Source organism: Pongo pygmaeus, chromosome 15, assembly GCF_028885625.2.
Source record: "Pongo pygmaeus isolate AG05252 chromosome 15, NHGRI_mPonPyg2-v2.0_pri, whole genome shotgun sequence".
In the NCBI taxonomy this organism is placed as follows: Eukaryota; Metazoa; Chordata; class Mammalia; order Primates; family Hominidae; genus Pongo; species Pongo pygmaeus.
The window spans coordinates 49032404-49054284 of NC_072388.2; the positions used below are offsets into that span (position 1 = coordinate 49032404).

The window sequence follows — 21881 nt, forward strand, 5'->3', positions numbered from 1 at the left end:
CCACCACAATGCCCAGCTAATTTTTGTATTTTTAGTAGAGACGGGGTTTCACCATGTTGGCCAGGCTGGTCTTGAACTCCTGACCTTAAGTGATCCGCCTACCTCGGCCTCCGAAAGTGCTGGGATTGCAGGTGTGAGCAACCACCCCCAGCCCTTCATTTCAATGTCTGTGTTGCTTTAAAAATTTGCAACAAACAACACATCATTTTTAATCTAAAAAAGAGAGAGAAAATTTCTGGAATTTCATTGTCAGAAACTGAAAACTTGCAGTAATGTACATTACCCAGGAGATGTTCTTTGAACAAACTGTGTTATTCAGAGAAGGAAATGGTGGTAATTAAATCTGTTCAGGAAAGAATCAATGAAGTCTTATGTCTGGCTGAACATATAGGTAGGCAGAAAAATGAGGAGAAAACTTCCAAACCAGTTATTTGTAAAACTTTGACACAGGGAGACCAGTCATTTATAGAATAATAGATACAAAGCTTTTTAAGTTCTGTATAAGACAAGGAATGGTTGTGAATGGGGACAATTAGAAAAACATAAACCTAAGCACTGGGAATTATAATTGACATGTATTCATATTACTGTAACAGGATACATATCTTGTGGTATAAACTTGCTTGTGTTAGTAGCAACATGAAGTTGGATCTTCTCCAAAAGCTTTCCAAGGGAGTACCAGAAGTTACAAGCATGTTAATAAGAAGATGAATTAGTGTCCATTTCAGGTTCAAATGAGAAGTCTTTGAGTCTGATTTGGCAAGAATTATTTTTAATAATTAAACATTAAAACATTACTATAGTAATAAATTAAACATGAAAAATATAAAAGCACAAATAAAATGAAAAAATCAATAACAATCATAACTAATCACTAGTAATGTTCAGATTACTTGTCTTTTTTCCCATCTACATATAAATTCTATGAAAATGAAATAATATGTATTTTTATTATGGTATAATTTTTTTTCATTTGACAACCACTCATGAACTTTTTCCTATGTCAATATATATTTTATCTATTAACATAAGCATTATTCTTAATGGGTCCACTGTATTCAATCATAAAACTTTATTATAATTTACTTAACTAATTATCTATTGTTGGATATTTCAGTTGACTGCAATTTTTTCTTTCTAAACAATACTTAAAAATATCCCATAACAATAAATACTTTTGTAACTAAGTTTTTGCACTTATATTCAAATATTTTCTTATGGTAAATTATTCAAAGTAGACTTGCTGGGTTTAAGATAATGCCTCTAAGACTTTTAATACCATACATTGATTGCCAAATTGCCTTCTGGACAGGTTGCTCCAGCAGAGTACTTCATAATCTCTTTTGACAATATTAGGCTTTAGAAATTTTAAATCAAAGTAACTTTTAAATTGAAAATCCAAACCTTGTTATGATTATTCTTCTTTAAAATCATTTTGTAACTATCAATTTATTGGTTTGCTAATTCAGTCATTCTACAAGTACTGAGTATGTACCAAGTGCCAAACATGCAGCTAGAAGACACTGAGAATCCACAGGTGAGGAAGGCCCAGCTCTTGCCCTTGAGGGTTGTATATTTTACTGGGCAAATGGGATATGTAAATAAACAATCCCAGAAGATGTTATAGAGGCCAGGGTGCTGGCAGGCATCATAAAGGAGTCATATGTGAGATGTAGGAAGGACAGCAGGAGTCTTCCAGGTAGAATAGAGAAAGTAGGGAAACCCATGCTTGCTGAGCAAACAGCATGTCCTGAACCTAGAATGCAAGGAATTTGGTAGGATGGGTCATGTATTGTGGGCAAACTGGTGGGGAGTGGGGCAGTAGAGTGAGTAAGATCTTGCATCTCATGCTGGGGGGATTTCCCCATACCCGTAAGCTTTGGGGAGCTATTAAAGGATTCTATGTAGAGGGTGGCATGCTCAACTTTGTATTTTAGAAATCTGTACTTAGAAATATAAGAAGTGATCACAGGACATTCTGAGGGTAAGTATACTAACCTAAGAGGACCCTACCTGGTACCAAGCAGGCTGGTAACCCAACCTGGCAACACCAGCATCAGTAGCTTATGCTTTGTTGATATTGTCTAATAGATAAAATATGAAACTGAAAGATAACCCAAGTCTTCTGACCCCTAGGGTATTGATCATCAATTCATAGCATTATACAGCTAGAAGTCCCCTTAAACTTTACCTAGTCCTAAACTCTCATTTTTACAGGTGAAGACACCTGTAAGCAATTTGCCCAAGGTCACACAGATAATGCTAACTCACCTTTACTGTGAATGTGCTTACAAAATTTTATTTTATAGTATGATGTCTCTAAATTAAAAAGTTTTCATATGATAATAGACTGGATAAAGAAAATGTGGTACATACACGCCATGGAATACTATGCAGCCATAAAAAGGAATGAGATCATTTCCTTTGCAGGGACAGGATGGAGCTGGAAGCTGTTATCCTCAGCAATCTAATGCAGGAACAGAAAACCAAACACCACATGTTCTCACTGATAAGTGGGAGCTGAACAATGAGAACACATGGACACAGGGAGGGGAACACCACACACTGAGGCCTGTCGGGGGTTGATTTCCTTAAGTAAATCTTATATTTGATTTCCTTAAGATTTCCTTAAGTAAATCTTATATTTGGCAAACCATAGCATTTTACCATTTGGAAATGAGGTTGCTTGTAATTAATCACACATTTATCTACAGGTCTTTCTGTTTTCTCTGACTCCCATATTAAAGCATTTTCTGTTTCCTGGAACGTATATAACATATTTTAGCCAGTGGGGTTTTTAAAAATCTGCTTTCAAACTGTAATCACCCTTTTTATTCTGTTCAAACTATATGCCAAAAAAAGAGCTTTTATTGCTTTTGACTCCACAAATCAGTGTTCCCAAGCCACTCAACATGATTAATCAAATTCCCTGTAACATCCCTCTGGTACCACATATCCATGAGTAACTTATATTCATAAGTTTAATTGAAGTGTCACTTGCAAGCCATCAAAAGATCAAATATCAACATATAAAATGTTTTCTCCTTTGAAAACATAATTTCTCTGTATTGATGACTTTCTGAAGGGAGGTGTCTGTCCTCTTGGCTCTCTCTGGCTATGTAAATTAACATTCTGAAACATGAAAAGTCTGTGCTGTGGTCACTAACAAACCACAAGCCACTTCCATTCCATTTGCCTGGAGGTCACGGCAGATCATATATAACCATCACCACGTGGCAGAGCAAGCCCCTGGCAAAGACTTGAAAGAGTTGTTGGAGGAGCCTCAGCCTCCAGCCACTGAAGTGTGAATGGGAGCCATTCACAGTCCATGGGATGGGACACCATTCTGTGGCTCTAATCTATAATCCACTCTTCATATTGTCCCCAGACAAAGTTGGGCTCCCGGGAACACAGCCAAAAAAGGAAAGGATGGGATATTTTTCATCCCTGGTCAACTTATCTAAAGTCTCCTCCCCTTTCAACTCCAAGGCCACCTTCACCATGAAGCTCTCTTTGAATAATATCTCCCAGGACCTGCTAATCATTTCATCCTTTTCCTCTAGCCACAGTAATAGGCCCCAGGGATAGTTGCATCCCCTGAGCTGAGCCAATCAGAGTTCCACTAGACTTAATGTGCAGATGCTACCTTCTTCTAGAACTTCCTTTCTTCTAGAACAGCTATATAGATTGATATAAGCCTGTGGCCATGCTTTCTATTTTGTACTTTCCCCTTCCAAACTTCCAGCCCATGCCACCCACATGCCCTCCCAAATCCACCATATAAGGGAAGCTTATTTGCAAGGCACAATGAAGAAGAATTAGGGCTGGGAGAGAGTGAGAAAGAACAGCCACTACCTACGTTGCCCTGCCTGAAAACACCCAGCTGAGGAGTGGGTGGGAGCTGGAATCCAGTCCTCTCACCTTGCAAGAGTCTGCCCTCAACTGCAGGAAGGGACCCCTCCTCCTTTTTTCTTTTTCTTGGACAAGGCCTCTGTGTGCTCACCAAGTCTTCTTCCAATGCACGCAAAGATGTTGCATATGCTAGAGAGAGCTGTGTGGTAAGATCAGCGGAGCCCCCGGAGTCACTCCCACCCTTCCCAGTTACAGCTGCAACACAATTGTTTTTCACCTATGCTTGCTTCAGTTGGGTTTTTGTCACTTGAAACCAAAGAAATCCTGAGTAATACAGCGGAGTAGACACCCGGATTGCTTCCAATGAAATACCATGTTTGGTTTAGTCTCAAACTTCCTAGTAGCCATTGCCTTTGGAATCTTCCTTTCAATCTCCAAGCCCTTCTACCTCCCTGGTCAGGCACGGACTAATATCCTTCCTTTTCTTAGAGACTGAGATCACTTCTATGCAGAGATAAAGTACCAAAGAAATCAAGTTCAATCTAATGATGCTTCTGCTAGTTTCTTCACTAAAATGACTATTTTTTTAATCTTTTTGTAACATTTTTTGTAATCTTTCTGCTGTCCACCTCGGCAGCAGAGTATGTTGTACAAACACTGGCTGTTTTTAACTAGTCTTTTTTTTGAGACAGAGTCTCACCCTGTTGCCCAGGCTGGAGTGCAATGGTGCAATCTCGGCTCACTGCAACCTCCGCCTCCCAGGTTCAAGCGATTCTCCTGCCTCAGCCTCCCGACTGGCTGAGATTACAGGCACCCGCCACCACACCCAGCTAATTTTTGTATTTTTAGTAGAGATAGGGTTTCACTATGTTGGCCAGGCTGGTCTTGAACTCCTGACCTCAGATGATCCACCTGTCTCGGCCTCCCAAGGTGCTGGGATTACAGGCATGAGCCACTGCACCCAACCTTACCTGGTCTTAAAAAGAGTCATTGCCACTTTTTGCTCACAAATCCCAGTGTGTCTTTGTTTTGCTTGTAAGGGATGGATCACTCACCCTCTTTGGTATCTGTCCAACTCATGGAGAACTGTGTGGTCACAATATTCGAACACCAGATGAAGCCTCCGTTTCCTCCTGAAGACTTCCAGGAGGTTGACAAGGTTGGGATGCTTGAGTTGCTGAAAACACACAAAAAAACAAAGTACTAAACTTGACTTGTGAAAGACAGCTTTCTCTAATCTTGATCCAGTAAAAAGTAAGTTGTTTGTCCTTTAAGAATTTCATTCTTGGATTGAAGGAGGCTGTAAACAGTATCATCTTACTACTCTTTACAAGCTATTTGTCAGTAGCTTGTAAGTGAAAGATGATTATAATACAGGTGGTTAGTGAGGGCAAAGAGAGGTATAAGAAGGCAGGAAAATAAAAAAGAATGAAGAGAGAAGGGAGATGGTAATACAAACTCAGCTTTCAAGGTTCAGATCAAATGTCCCTTCCTAGGGTCTCCATTAATCTCCTCACACTGCTTCAGTGCCTTGTATGTCTAAAAGCCCCCCTGAAGTATGACTCTTTCAGAATTACTAAGTAATTAATAAATAATTAATATGTAATTCTTACTTAGTAATTATTGTTCAGTTAATTGTTTAATGTTCTCTGGTATCAATAGCTACAACAGATAAATTCAATAGAATATACGAACAACGGCATCAGGGTCTGTTCTTTTGTTCATCAAAATTGTGTTGTTGTACTTCCAGCACCAGGCCCTGTACATAACAGGCATTCCATCATTATTTACTCTCCAATCTGATGTGCCTGAAAATGTGTGTCTAGGGAAAAAAAAAAAAAAAAAGCCCAGAACTGAATGTTAGCTTTGGCAGAGATAAATCTTGTACTTAGCTTCTTGGCCCTTTCTGAACATAATGCCATCAGAAATACTACAATTAGGCATTGGTCTCTTTTTTTCTGCATAAGAAAATAAGAGACTTACACTAAGAAAGACAAAAAAAGTCACAGGAAAACATATCAATCATGGAGTCCCTTCTGCAGTGCCCATTCACTATCAGATCACAATTACAGTCCATTTTACCTACTGTTGTACAATTTAACACTTGGCAGATTGCTCCTCTTTTTCCAAATATTCTTTGATAGTGCCACCAGATAATTTTCCATAAGAATTTTACAATCAAATGTTGCTTTATCGCATTAACTTTCCCCCCTGATTTTTAGAACTGTGGTAAAATACATATAACACAAAATATATCATCTTAATCATTTTAAGTGTACAGCTCAGTGGTATTAAGTAAATTCACATTGTGCAACCATCACCACCACCTATCACAAGAACTCTTTTCACTTGCAAAACTGAAAGTCTATGCTCATTTACACATTAATTCCCCATTCCTTCCTCCCCCCAGTCCCTGCCAAACACCATTCCACTTTCTTTTTATTTATTTATTTATTTTATTTTTTGAGACAGAGTCTCACTCTGTTGCCCAGGCTGGAGTGCAGTGGTGAGATCTCAGCTCACTGCAACCTCCACCTCCCAGATTCAAGTGATTCTCTTGCCTCAGCTTCTTGAATAGCTGGGACTACAGGTGCACACCACCATGCCCAGCTAATTTTCATACTCTGAGTAGAGACAGGGTTTTGCCATGTTGGTCAGGCTGGTCTCGAACTCCTGACCTCAGGTGATCCACCTGCCTCTGCCTCCCAAAGTGCTGGAATTATAGGCTTGAGCCATCGAGCCCGGCCATGAGCCACCGCGCCCAGCCTCCACTTTCTGATTTTTGACTAGGTACCTCCTACAGGTGGAATGATAGAGTAGTATATGTGTGTGTGTGTGTGTGATTGGCTTATTTCACTTAACGTTATGTCCTCAAGGCTCACCCAAGTGGTAGCAAGGTTGAGCATGAATAATATCCCATTGTATGAATATACCACATTTTGTTTATCCATTCATCTTTTGATCTATGGACATGGCTTGTTTCCACCTTTTAGCTATTGTGAATAATGCTGCTGTGAGCATGAACGTACAAATACGTTTTTGAGACTCTACTTTCAATTCTTTTGGTTGTAGGAATGAGCCAGGCATATGTTTTGTTTTGTTTCACCTGCATTCCCCAGGTGATTCACTGTGTATCCAGAGGTATTAATCATAGACAAGCAGGCTACTCCATAAGTGATAAAAGGTAGAAGGAAGAAAATTGAAGTTCTTGAACTGCATGCTACAGCACATTTGACAATAAAAGCAGTGGGCAGTGACAATAAAAGCAGCCCACAAGGAGATACTAAAGAAGAAAGTTCTTTTTTCTTTTCTCATTTTCTCTATAAAATCCCTCTGTATTTTCAAGATGTGAAATTCCTGCTCAGGATATTATACTTGATGTACAAGTATAAAAAATTCAAGATATTTCTAAAGCTCATATCTTATTAGTCCATTTGTGCTGCTATAATAAAATACCTGAGACTGGGTAATTTATGAAGAACAGAATTTTTTTTGTTACAGTTCCGCATGCTGGGAAATCCAAGATCAAGGTGCTGGCATTGGTGTCTGCCAAGGGATGCTCTCTGCTTCCAAAATGGCACCTTGTTGCTGTGTCTTCACATGGCAAAAAGCAGAAAGGCAAGCGAGCACCCCCCTCAACCTTGAGCTCTTTATAGGGGTGCTAATCTCATTCATGAGGGCTCTGCCTCCCAGCGGCCACAACTCTTAATACAGTTGCACTGGGGGTGAAGTTTCAACATGAATTTTGGAGGACGCACCACCACCATTGAAACAGAGCAGCCCATTAATCACCTTTGTGAGAGGTGATAGCGTGCTGGCAGCCCTGGCAGTCCTCGCTCGCTCTCGGTGCCTCCTCTGCCTGGGCTCCCACTTTCGCGGCACTTGAGGAGCCCTAAAGCCCGCCGCTGCACTGTGGGAGCCCCTTTCTGGGCTGGCCAAGGCCGGAGCCGGCTCCCTCAGCTTGCAGGGAGGTGTGGAAGGAGAGGCGCAGGCGGGAATCGGCGAGTTCCGGGTGGGCGTGGGCTTGGCGGCCCGCACTCAGAGTGGCCCCCTGGCCCGCAAGCCCCGGGCAGTGAGGGGCTTAGCACCTGGGCCAGCCCCTGCTGTGCTCGACTTCTGGCCGGGCTTTGGCTGCCTCCCCGCAGGGCAGGGCTCGGGACCTGCAGCCCGCCATGCCTGAGCCTCCCCTCCCCTCCCCCCGCTGTGGGCTCCTGCGTGGCCGAGCCTCCGTGACCAGCACCGCCCCTGCTCCACGGCGCCCAGTCCCATCGACCACCCAAGGACTGAGGAGTGCCCGCGCACGGCATGGGACTGGCAGGCAGCTCCACCTGCGGCCTGGTGTGGGATCCACTGGGTGAGGCCAGCTGGGCTGCTGAGTCTGGTGGGGACTTGGGGAACCTCTATGTCTAGCTAAGGGATTGTAAATACACCAATCAGCACTCTGTATCTAGTTCAAGGTTTGTAAACACACCAATCAGCACCCTGTGTCTAGCTCAGGGTTTGTGAATGCACCAACTGGCACTCTGTATCTAGTTACTCTGGTGGGGACTTGGAGAACCTTTATGTCTAGCTAAGGGATTGCAAATACACCAATCAGCACCCTGTGTCTAGCTCAGGGTTTGTGAATGCACCAATCGACACTCTGTATCTAGCTACTCTGGTGAGGACTTAGAGAACCTTTGCGTCCACACTCTGTATCTAGCTAATCTGGTGGGGACCTGGAGAACTTTTGTATCTAGCTCAGGGATTGTAAAGGCACCAATCAGCACCCTGTCAAAACAGACTAATCAGCTATCTGTAAAACTGACCAATCGGCTCTCTGTAAAATGGACCAATCAGCAGGATGTGGGTGGGGCCACATAGAATAAAAGCAGGCTGCCCCAGCCAGCAGTGGCAACCCGCTGGGGGCCCCTTCCACACTGTGGAAGCTTTGTACTTTCACTCTTTGCAATAAATCTTGCTGGTGCTCCCTGTTTGGGTCCACACTGCCTTTATGGGCTGTAAGACTCACCAGGAAGGTCTGCAGCTTCACTGCTGAGCCAGCAAGACCACAAACCCACCAGAAGGAAGAAACTCCAAACACATCTGAACGTCAGAAGGAAGAAACTCTGGACACGCCTCTGTGTTACAGTTCTTAAGAACTATAACACTCACCGCGAGGGTCCGCGGCTTCATTCTTGAAGTCATTGAGACCAAGAACCCACCAATTCCGGACACATTTGGATCTTAGAACTGAGGGCACTCCAAGCTATAAAATGCCACATTTGTTATCATACCTGAAAACCCTTAGCCTGAACTAACATTCTCCAAACATAGTAGGATAGAACTGACTACTGTCTTAAACCTCTGAATTGGATTGACTAAGACATTTCAAACAGAGAGCAAACAACCAGGTTAAAAGAGGCTAAATACTAACTTTATGACAGAATTTGCAGAAAGCAGAGGTTTTCTTTCAGACTGAAAAATAATCATCCTTAGGCTTTACTTTCATTTTCACACTATTTGCTCCCTTGACAGGATGTGATATTGAGGCCAAGACTTTGAATCTTAGAATTCTCTTTCCATTTTCCACATTCCATATTTAGTCCTCATGTCTCCAGCTGGCTCTTCTAACAAAAGTAGAAATGCATCAATTCTACCCAAAGAAATCCCCTGACCTTCTCTGGATGCCAAGGCTGGTGCCTCCCACTTGCCATGTCCAAACGTGCAGTGATCACAGCAGGACACTGCTGCCCCAAGACAAGGCCCAAAGGTCCTCTCCATTTGGCCTCTGGTTACCTCTCCACCCCACCACTTATAACTTCCTTCTGGACCCACTGAATTTCTCTCACTTCCTAGAAGGCTCACACTCCCTTTCATTTCAGGACGTGTTCAGTTTCCTGTCTCTAAAGCACTCCCCACCTCCAGATGTTACTTTCTCTGTTCAGCTTCCTCCGCCCCACCCTGACACAGCTGGTATGTACCGCAAGAGCTATGACCTTGGCACCCAAGCAAGGAGTAGCACTGTTCCAGTAAAGGACACTCTCACAGCCATATTCATTTGTCTGAATGGGACCAGTAACTATTATATTGCACCCATCTTGCTATGTTACTATAAATCTTTTGAAAACCAAAGTTCTTAGCCGGGCATGGTGACTCATGCCTGTAATCCCAGCACTTTGGGAGGCCAAGGCAGGCGGATGCCTGAGTTTAGGAGTTCAAGACCAGCCTGGGCAACATTGTGAAACTCTGTCTCTACTAAAACTACAAAAATTAGCCAGGCGTGGCGGCACGCACCTGTAATCCCAGCTACTCGGGAGACTCAGGCATGAGAATCACTTGAACCCAGGAGGCAGAGGTTGCAGGGAGCCCAGATTGTGCCACTGCACTCCAGCCTGGGCAACAGAGCAAAACTCTGTCTCGAAATAAATAAATAAATAAATCTGTCTATTTAAAAAAGGAAAGAAAACTGAGGTTCTGATAACTGCATGTATTAAATATTCAAATAACATGTAGGTTCTTTCCAATTTTTCGCTATTATAAATAAGGTTTTGATAAACAACTTACTAGCTGGTTGCCTCACTTGGACCAAGTTAGTTAAGTTCTCTAGGCCTCAGTTTTCCATCTGTAAGAGTAAGAAGTGCAAGGGCTGTACTGCCAATTACACACAGGCACATACAACAGGGTCAGGTAAATGTTAACCTCTCTATAAAGGTTAATTATTGATATTGTTAATTTAGATTTGAGTTAAATCTATTTTTATTTAGAATGATTTTTCTCTATTCATTGTATTCAACAATTATTTATATATCTTAAGGTGCATATGGCACTGTGTTAGCCCTAAGGATATAGAGACAAATAAAGCAAGTACTGCCCCTACCCGCCTGGGGCTTAGAACCTAGGAAAGGAGACAGATGTTGGAGAAGTAATTATAGATATGATAAATGTTATAAAAATGAGGTAAAGAGTATCTGGTTTGAGGGTGAGGTGTGGTTCAGGGAAAATCTCTTTGAGGAAGTGGCCATTAAGTTAATGATTCATTAACTGAGAATGACCTGAAGTTAACTGGGCACCATCTAGAGCCCCAGAAATATGGCTCTAACTAGATAGAGTCAAATTGCTTTCCAAAAGGATTGTGCATATTTACCCCTTGGCCAGGAGTATCACAGTATTTTTACCATATTATGGCCAGCTTTAAGGAGCATATAGACAATTTAAGGCTTGTGATATATATTGCCAAATTGCTTCCTTTGAGGGCTTACAGTGCCTCTGGCAACCCAGGAAGGTGTAACTTGTCTCTCCCATCTTCCTCCATGAGATAATCTTCAAATTATTGCAAGTAGCTGACAACTTATCTCTCAACCTGTTTTTAGAATAATTTTAATATAGAAAGCTGATCATTAATACTAAATCCTAATTAGGGGTTATAAATATTAAATTATCAATATTTTAAAATAAATTATTAACTTTCACTGGGTTGCCAGGATTCCAGGTGACCTGAAAATACTCCAGAGCAGCAGATATGTGGTCTGGCATAGCACCCTTATGAACCCAGTCCCCGTCTGGCTGTGTTCATATATTCAACAAATATCCCTAGAGCCCTGTGATAGTTAATATTGAATGCCAACTTGATTGGATTGAAGGATGCAAAGTACTGTTTCTGGCTGTGTCTGTGAGGGTGTTGCCAAAGGAGATTAACATTTGAGTCAGAGGACTAGGAGAGACAGACCCATCCTCAATCTGGATGGGCACCATCTAATCAGCTGCCAGCACAGCTAGAATAATGCAGGCACTTATTTGCTGAGTCTTCCGGGCTTCATCTTTCTCCCATGCTGGATGCTTCCTGCCCTCGAACATTAGACTCCAAGTTCTTCAGCTTTTGGACTCTTAGACTTATACAGTGGTTTGCCACGGGCTCTCCGGTCTTCGGCCACAGACAGAAGGCTACACTGATGGCTTCCTTACTTTTGAGGTTTTGGGACTCAGCTTGCAGACGGCCTGTTGTGGGACTTCATCTTGTGATCGTGTGAGCCAATTCTCCTAATAAGCTCCCCTTCATATATACATCTATCCTATTAGTTCTGTCCCTCTAGAGAACCCTGACTAATATAAGCACCTACTCTGCATCAGGCATTGGTGAATGAGACAGAGGACTCAGGCATTAAACAAAGAAGTGCCATAAATAATCTATGAAATTAGGCTGTCTCAGAGAAACTGGCCCTGAGGAAGTGACCTTGAGCTGAGTCTAGAGGATAAAGGTCTGACCAGACCAAGGGCAGGGGTGGTGGTAAAGGCACAGATGGCAGCTTTCCAGGCAGTGACTGGCCCTGAGCCAGGAGAGAACTTGGGTCACTTCAGCAACTGAAAGACAGTGTGGCTGGTGGAATCAAGGCTCATGGAATCAAGGCCAGCCAGTCAGAAGGCAGATCCTACAGGGCCTTGCAGGCCACGCTAAGCAATTCACTCTATCCTAGTGCAATGGGAAGCCACTGGAAGGAATTTCAGCAAGACATGATATGATACCATGGGGCCCTTAAAAGCTCACTACGGCAGCAGAATATAGAATGGCTTGGAGGAGGCAAAATGGATGAAGTGGCTGTTGATAGCTGACACTGTGGTGTCTTGGAGCAGAGCAGAGGCAGGGTAGTCGGTGAGAAGCATTGTCTTGAGATGTATTTTGTTATCAGAATAGTCAGGATGTGGTGATTGGCTGCAGGTGAGGGACAGGGGAGAAGGAAGTGTCAAAAATGACACAAAGGTTTACACACTGGGGCAGATGGTGATGCCATCCCAGAGAGGGGGAGTAAGACTGGGAGAAAGAAGTCACTAGCTTTGTCTCATTGAATTGGTGGGGATCTGAGACACCAAAGTGGAGTTGTTATGTCAGCCAGCATCTGAGCTGAAGATAAAAGCCAGGGAGTCCGCATGTGTGTAAGCGAAGCCATAGACAGAGAGAGGAGGTTGCCCCGGAGGAGCGAGAGTGAGATGAGAAAGCCCTCTAAAGAACCCTCCCACCCAGATGTGTGGTTGATGAGGAGGAAACACGAAAGGGGAAAGGGAAGAAGGCCCCTTAAGATAAGAGAGAAGACAGCAGAGCAGGCGCCATGGGGACATCATGGGAGGAGGAAGTGGTCAGTGTTGACAGATGCTGCTGAAAGGTCAGATGGAAACAGAGGGCTGAGAGATGGCTGGTGGGCTTCCCTGGGTTGGGGTCGAGTGACCTTATTGGAAACGGTATTGGTGCAGTGGTGAGACCAGAAGCCAGATTATGTGGACTTAACATCTCAAACTACCTTACTCCTCTCTATTGACCCCACTGACCTTAGGGGTAGAACTCAAAGGGACACCTCCGATCCTCAAACCAGTCTGCAGCGAATAGCTGGAGGTGTCCATCATAGCCCCAACATTGTGAATGTTTGCATTCACAAGGGTTTGGATGTTTCTGCTTCAATGCTGAATGGAGTTCTTTCGGGACATACAAAGGAATTAGATGAGAAGAACTAAGCAACATGATAGACAAACTGTTACAGGCTTACCCAACATGTTCATGGTACATACAAGTGAACTTAATAGACAGAACAGATTAAATTACCATATATACCACAAAGATGTTTGGGGCTCATTTAATGACAATTCCTTCCTATACACAAGTCTGTGAAGCCAAAGCCTCAGGCCTGGGGCATCTGTGCTGGGCTAATCTTGAAGCTCTTGGTGCTCCTTACCAGGCCAGTATCACTGTCCTTCAGTTAATGCTCTATCTAGAAGCACAGGCCTGCTCGGACTCAGATTTACTTTCCCATGTACAAAAGTTTCCACTTTTGCTGCTGCTATTTTATTTTAGTCTTCCTTTTCTCTTTGTGTTTTTTAAAATTTTCATTTTTAAATTATTATTACTTTTTTGAAACAGGGTCTCACTCTGTCACCCAGGTGGGAATGCAGTGGTGCAATCACAGCTCATGGCAGCCTCAAACTCCCAGGCTCAAGTGATCCTCCTGCCTCAGCCTCCCAAGTAGCTGGGACTACAGATGTGTACAACCATGCCCAGCTAATTTTTAAAATTTTGTGTAGTGACAGGGTTTCGCTACGTTGCCCTGTCCGATCTCGAAATCCTGGGCTCAAGCCAACCGCCCACCTCCTCCTCCCAAAATGCTGGGATTACAGGCGTGAGCCACTGTGCCCAGTCTATTTTTTATTTTTTGAGACAGGGTCTTTCTCTGTTACCCAGGCTGGAGTGCAGTGGCATGATCATGGCTCACTGCAGCCTCAAACTCCAGGCTCAAGTGATCCTCTTCCCTCAGCCTCCTGAGTAGCTGGGACTGCAGGTGCACACCATCATAACAAGCTTTTTTTTTTTTTTAATTTTTTTAGAGACACTGTCTCATTATGTTGCCCAGGCTGATCTCACACTCCTGGGCTCAAGCAATCCTCTCACCCTAGCCGCCCAAAGTGCTGGGATTATGAGCGTGAGCCACTGTACCCAGCCTTCTCTCTGTGTTTCAAATACTGATGTTCCATATTATGTTGCCAAGTCAAGTATTTTCTGTGACATTAAAAGAAGGACTTCATTTTTCTGAGGTTGAATTTAGCCAGAGCCCTACCTGGTTTCGCTGCAGAGCTGAGAATGCTATGTATCCTATGTGGGCAGCTGCCTCTCTGTGTCATCAGTCCTCTGTCTTCATTGGGCACCCATCTGCTCTGATAAGCTCAGACCCTCCATCTTCTAAGATCAATTGCTTGGCCTGTTTAGCCCATAAGATTTTGAAGAATTTTGTGCTAGTTGCCAACCTTTTTTTTTTTTTTTTTTTTTTTTTAGATGGCGTCTCACTCTGTCACCCAGGCTGGAGTGCAGTGGCACAATCTCGGCTCACCACAACCTCCACCTCCCGGGCTCAAGCAATTCGCATGCCTCAGCCTCCCAAGCAGCTGGGATTACAGGTGTGCACCATCGTGCCTGGCTAATTTTTGTATTTTCAGTAGAGACGGGGTTTCACCATGTTGGCCAGGCTGATCTCAAACTCTTGACCTCAAGTTGTCCGCCCACCTCGGCCTCCCAAGGTGCTGAGACTATAGGTGTGAGCCACCACACCCGGCCGCTACTCTTAACCAGGAAATGTTACTTTAAAATCCTGGTTATCAGGAGTCTCTTGCAAATGCTGGGGATCAGCAGGTCTAGGCCTGTAGACTCTGTGGCACTAATGAGCTAGGGCTGAGAGCAGCTGTTCACTTTAGACAAGGCTTGTATGCTTTAGTTCACCACAGTCCCCACCACTCCCTATTGCTCCCTGATCATGATGCCAAGTGAGAGTTGCTCTTTATCATCACTCTTGCATTACTGAATTTCTTATACTAGAGTTAAAAGTGAAATATTTAATATGTCCGTGTTTCTATCAAAAGTAGAAAAATGTACAAGCAATAGACGTATAATTTTTTGTTGTTCTTTTAAAGTGTTATTGTAAATTGTAAACTTATTATAAATATACAATTTATAATTATATATACATATATTACATATAATACACACACACACACACACACACACACACACACACACACACACACACACACACATATAGTTGCTCTATTGCCCAGGCTGGAGTGCAGTGGCACGATCTCAGCTCACTGCAATCTCAGCCTCCTGGGTTCAAGCGATTCTCCTGCCTCAGCCTCCTGAGTAGCTGGGATTACAGGCACCAGCCACCACCCCCAACTAATTTCTGTATTTTTAGTAGAGACAGGGTTTCACCATGTTGGCCAGGCTAGTCTCAGACTCCTGACCTCAAGTGATCTGCCCACCCCAGCCTCCCAAAGTGCTGGGATTATAGGCATGAGCCACTATGCCTGGCTAATTATATATGTTTATGGGGTTCAAATTAATGTTAGAATTTATGACTATAATATGGAATAATTAAACCTAGCTAATTAACATATATCCACACTTCAAATACTTACCATTTTTTTGTGGTAAGAACATTTGAAATCTACTCTTTTAGCAATTTTTTTTTTTCTTTGAGACAGAGTCTTGCTCTGTCACCCAGGCTGGAGTGCAGTGGCACGATCTTGGCTCACTCCAACCTCTGCCTCCTGGGTTCAAGTGATTTTCCTGCCTCAGCCTCCCAAGTAGTTGGGATTACAGGTGCCTGCCACCATGCCTGGCTAGTTTTTGTATTTTTAGTAAAGACGAAGTTTCACTACGTTGGCCAGGTTGGCCTCAAGCTCCTGACCTCAGGTGAGCCACCTGCCTCAGCTTCCCACAGTGCTAGGATTATAGGTGTGAGCCCCTGCACTCAGCCTGTCTCAGCAATTTTGAAGTGTACAATACATAATTAACAACTACATTCACCATGCTGTGCAACAGATCTTGGAAATGCAACTAATTCCTCTTGTCTAAGATTTTGTACCCTTCGACCATCATCTCTCCATTCTCCTCATCCCCTAGCCTCTGTAACCACCATTCTTAGAAGCACTCTCTGCTTCTAAGAATGTATTAGGCTATTCTCACATTGCTATAAATACCTGAGACTGGGTAATTTATAGAGAAAAGAGGTTTAATTAGCTCATGGTTCTGCAGGCTTTACAGGAAACACGGGGCTGGCATCTGCTTAGCTTCTAGGGAGGCCTCAGGAAGCTTACAATCATGGCAAAAGGTGAAGGAGGGCAGGCATGTCACATGGCAAAACCAAGAACAAGGGAGAGAGAGGGAATTGGCAGTGGGGCATACCTGTTTAAATGACCAGATCTCACAAGAACTCACTATCACGAAGACAACACCAAGTAATGAGGGATCTGCCCCCAAGATCTAAACACCTTCCACGGGATCCCATCTCCAGCACTGGGGATTATAATTCAACATGAGATTTGGGTGGAGACAAATATCCAAACTATATCAATGAGTTCACTTGTTTCAGATTCCACATATAAGTGAGAACATGTGCATTTATCTTTCTGTGCCTGGCTTACTCAGCAGCAAAATGTTCCCCAATTTCACCCATGTTGTCACAAATGTCAGAATTTCCTCCTTTTTTAAGGCTAAATAGTACTGTATTGTGTATATATACTACATTTTCTTTATATATTCATCCACTGATGGCCACTCAGGTTAATTTTATTACTTTGGCTATTGTGAACAGTATTGCAATGAACATAGGAATGCAGACATTTCTAATTTCACTCTTTTGGGCAAATACTCAGAAGTGGGATTGCTGGATCATATGGTAATTCTATTTTTCATTTTGTGAGGAATCTCCATACATTTTTCCACAATTTACATTCCCATCCACAACTTTAAGGGTTTCTTTTTCTCCACATCCTCGCCAACATTTATCTTACATCTTTTTTATCACAGCCATCCTGACAGGTGTGTGATGATATATCATTGTGGTTTAAATTTGCATTTCCCTAATGATTAGAAATGTTGAGCATTTTTCCATATATCTGTTGGCCATTTGTATGTCCTCTTTTCAGAAATGTCCATTCAGATCCCAGGCTTATTTTTTTCCCCCTTTTTTAGAGACAGTGATGGCACCACTGGCCCATCTGGAGCAGCTGCTGCCATGATGCCGGCTGCAGTGGGGGAGGCACAGCCATGGCTGTGTGCTCCCTGGAGCTGGCAGGAGCTGGGAACAGATGGGAGCCTCAGGTTGGAGGGGCAGGAGCCCCACCCTCCCAGGCAGCTGCAGCCACCCAGTCATGGCTGCAGACCTGGGCATCTCTGCACACTTGGGACCTGGGAGGTCCCCCTGCCCCTGCAGGCTCAGACGTGCCGTGCCTGCTCCTACTGCCTGACCTCTCCCCACTCCTGGTGCCCGCTCCGATTTCAGAGCAAAGTTATGGCCAAGCCCAGGGACTGTCATGACCCGCCCAGGTGTGCGCATGCTCAGGGACATGCTAACACGCCAGCCCCCTGCTGCCTCGGACCCCTCTGGACTTTGGGCACCACCGAGCACAGGAGGGAGGCCAGGCGAGGCCAAGGGAGGGGAACATCTAGTTTTTGAGCTGTTTGAGTGTATTGTATGTTTTGGGTATTTTGGTTTTGTTTTGTTTTTGAGACGGAGTCTCACTCTGTTGCTCAGGCTGGAGTGCAGTGGAGAGATCTCGGCTCACTGCAACCCTTGCCTCCTGGCTGGGTTCAAACAATTCTTATGCCTCAGCCTCCTGAATATTTGGGATTACAGGCGTGCACCACCACACCTGGCTAATTTCTGTATTTTTAGTAGAGACAGAGTCTTGCCATGTTGGCCAGGCTTGTCTCAAACTCCTGACCTCAGGTGATCTGCCTGCCTCAGCCTCCCAAAGCACTGGGATTACAGGCGTGAGCCACCACACCTGGCCCGAGTTCATTATATATTTTGGATACATATAACCCCTTATCAGGAGTAGGGCTTGCAAATAGTTTCTCCTAATCCATAGGTTGTTTCTTCACAGTGTTGTTTTCTTTACTGTGCAGAAACTTTTTAGTTTCATGTAATCCCAATTGTCCATGTTTGCTTTTGTTGCCTATGCTTTTGGTGTCAAATTTAAAAAAATCACTGCCCAGACCAATGCTGTGTAATTTTCCCCCTATGTTTTCTTCTAGAAGTTTTACAGTTTAAGTCTTTAATCTATTGGGTTGATTTTTGTATATGGTGTGAGATAAGGGTCCAATTTCATTGTTCTGCATGTGAACATCCAGTTTTCCCAACATCTTTTATTGAAGAGACTATGCTTTTCCCATTGTGTATTCTTGATGCTTCTATCAAAGATCAATTGACCATTCAGGTGTGGGTTCATTTCTGGGCTCTCCATTCTGTTCCACTGGTCAATGTGTCTAATTTTTTTTTTTTTTTTTTTTTTTGCCAGTACCATACTGTTCTAATTGCTATATTTTTATAAAATAGTTTGAAATCAGGTAGTGTGATGGCTCCAGCTTTGTTCATTTTTCTCATGATAGCTTTAGCTATATGGGACATTTTGTGGTTACACATGAATATTAGCATTGTTTTTTCTATTTCAATGGAAAATAACATTGGAATTTTGATCAAGATTGCATTCAACCTGTAGATTGCTTTGGGTAGTATGGACATTTTAACAATATTAATTCACTATGTTAAAAAAAAACAGTATAAACAATGCCAAAAGACAAATAATTGTCTGGGAAATACGGGTTAAAGTTACAACAAAGGGTTATATTCCTAATATTACAAAGAAGTCTTATTTATGTATTGTTAAGAAAAAGACAACCCAGTGGGAAAATGGGCAAAATATATTAATAGGTAATACACAGAAGAGGAAATATAAATGATAAAGGGACATATGAAAAGATGCTCAGCCTCACTGGTTGTAAGAGAAAGTCAAATTAGAGAAACAACGTGATGCCACTTATTTCCTAACCAGCAGGCAAACACGCAAGATTGGCAGCATCCAGTGCTGACAAGGGCGTAGGGAAAGGGGTGTTCTCACACATGGCCAATTAGAGTGCAAACTGCTATAACTTTTTGGGAAAGTTACTGGCAATATTTATCACATTAAAACCAAATGCACCAAAAAAATGAGCAAAAGATCTGAGCAGATACCTCATTGAAGAAGATATAATACAGATGGGAAATTTTAAACACATGAAAAGATGATCAACATCTTTTGTCATTAGGAAATTCCAAATTACAACCACAATGAGATACCATTACACACCTATTAGAACGGCTAAAATCCCCCAAAAAGCTGATAATACCAAATGTTGGTGAGGATACTGAGCAACAGGACCTCTCATTCACTGCTGTTGGGTGTGCTAAATCAGACAGCCACTTTGGAAAACAGTTTGGCAGTTTCTTACAAAGCTAAACATAGCTATACCATATGAGCCAGTAATCACACTCCTAGGTATTTACCCAAATGGTTGAAAACTATGTCCATATGAAAACCTACAAGCAAATGTTTTTAACAGCTTTATTCACAATCACCAAAAACTAGAAGCAACCAAGTTGTCTTCCTATAGGAAAAAGGATGAAAAAATTGTGCTACATTCATATAATGCAATATCATCCAGCGATAAAATAAGCTAGCAAGCCAGAAAAGACATGTATAAAGTTTAAATGCATATTGTTAAGTGACAGAAGCCAGTCTGAAAAGGCTACATATTGTACTATTCCAATTCTATGACATTCTGGAAAGGCAAAGCTACAGAGACAGTAAAAAGAATAACAGGTGCCAGGGGTTCAGAGGATGTGGGGAGGGTTGAGTAGGTGAAACACACAGGATTTATTAGGGCAGTGAAACTATTCTATATGATACTGTAATAGTGAATGTATGACATTATGCATTGGGCAAAATGCATAGAACTTTACAACACAACGTGTGAACCTTAAGATACGCAGTGTTAAAAAATCATGTAGGAGGTTGGGGAATCCTAGGTTAGAATGAAGACTGTGACAAAAAGAATCTAACTATATTACAAATGTATGAAACAACCTCACCAAAGAGGGTAGAGGAAAAGCTGATACAAGTTTCCAGATAAGCAAGGAGATGAGGCCAGAATGACCCATTAGATTTGTGAGCTAATCCCATCTCATTTGTCCACAGATTATAGTTGAAGACATCAGTATGAACTCTTGTTTAGCTTAATAAAGATACAGATGATTACATATAGAAATAACTCTAGATATGTGTATGTACACAGGTTGGTATACACACATATATTACCTTGCTCGGTCAGCTGAAAGGGCCTAGAACCAACCACATCCCAGTAGCAATATGTATACCAAGTGCTTAGATCTCGTTTTTTGATACTAGTCTCTAATAGAAGGAACCAGGGATCCATGGAGAAATACTCAACTTGAACAATGGGAACATATGGACACAGGGAGGGGAACATCACACACTGGGGCCTGTTGGGGATTCGAGGACAAGAGGAGGGAGAGCATTAGGACAAATACCTAATGTGTGTGGGGCTTAAAACCTAGATGATGGGTTGATAGGTGCAGCAAACCACTGTGGCACATGTATACCTATGGAACAAACCCGCACATTCTGCGCATGTATCCCAGAACTTAAAGTAAAATTTAAAAAAATTTAAAAAAGAAATACCCAATTCTAGAACTTGGGCAGGAAATATATAAGATGAACATGGAGCATCTTGTAGTGCCAGAAAATAATAAAGTACTAAAACCCAAACCAAAGCAAACCCTACATTGATGGAAGTATATCAAAGGGATACAATATCCACAAATCCATACTGATATAAATAAATGATTGACTGGATGAATGAATAAACAAATAAATAAAAGATAAGTCAGTGGGAGAGTAGATACATCTCCTATATTGGAGAATTCCAAATAATTTATGTTGATACTCCACCTTCAAGGACTGGAGCCTAACTTCTCCCTCTGTAGGAGTGGGCTGCACGTAGTGACTTCCTTCCAAACAGCATAGAATAGAATGGCAGAAGAAAAGTCACTTTACAGTGGAGAAACCTGACGACACTACCTTAGCCAGGTGATCAAGGTCAACATCAATAGTGGTAAGTCGCTGAGGTGGGCAGATCACAAGGTCAGGCATTTGAGACCAGCCTGGCCAACATGGTGAAACCCCGTCTCTACTAAAAATACAAAAATTAGCCGGGTGTGGTGGCAGGCGCCTGTAATCCCAGCTACTTGGGAGGCTGAGGCAGGAGAATCGCTTGAATCCGGGAGGCGGAGGTTGTAGTGAGCCGAGATGGTGCCACTGCGCTCCAGCCTGGGCAACAGAGCGAGACTCCATCTCAAAAAAAAAAAAAAAAAAAAATAGCGGTAAGTCACGTTGATAGTATGTACACTTGATGGGATGGGACGTGGTCTTCTAGCCCATAACCCTGGTCTAATCATGAGAAAAACAACAGACAAATTCCAATAGAGGGACATTCTACAAAATATGTGACCAGTACTCCTGAAAACTACCAGAGTCATCAAAAACATGGAAAGTCTAAGAAACTGTCACAGCCAAGAGGAGCTGGCGGACACATGATTACTAAATGTAATGTAGTTTCCTAGAAGGGATTCTGGAACAGAAACAGGAAATTCAACAAAAAATTAAAGAAATGCGAA

The 21881-nt window shown here is 42.7% G+C and overlaps 1 protein-coding gene across 10 annotated transcripts in view; it reads right to left on the reverse strand.

Annotated features, from left to right (window-relative positions):
• Positions 1 to 21881, reverse strand: part of CDKL1 (cyclin dependent kinase like 1) — a 67671-nt gene that overhangs the window by 24528 nt on the left and 21262 nt on the right. For all 10 annotated transcript variants that reach the window (XM_063651210.1, XM_063651214.1, XM_054447638.2 and 7 more), the window contains exon 3: positions 4908 to 5029. In XM_063651210.1, coding sequence (XP_063507280.1) covers positions 4908 to 5029 — 122 coding nt within the window. The remainder of the gene's footprint in view (positions 1 to 4907; positions 5030 to 21881) is intronic.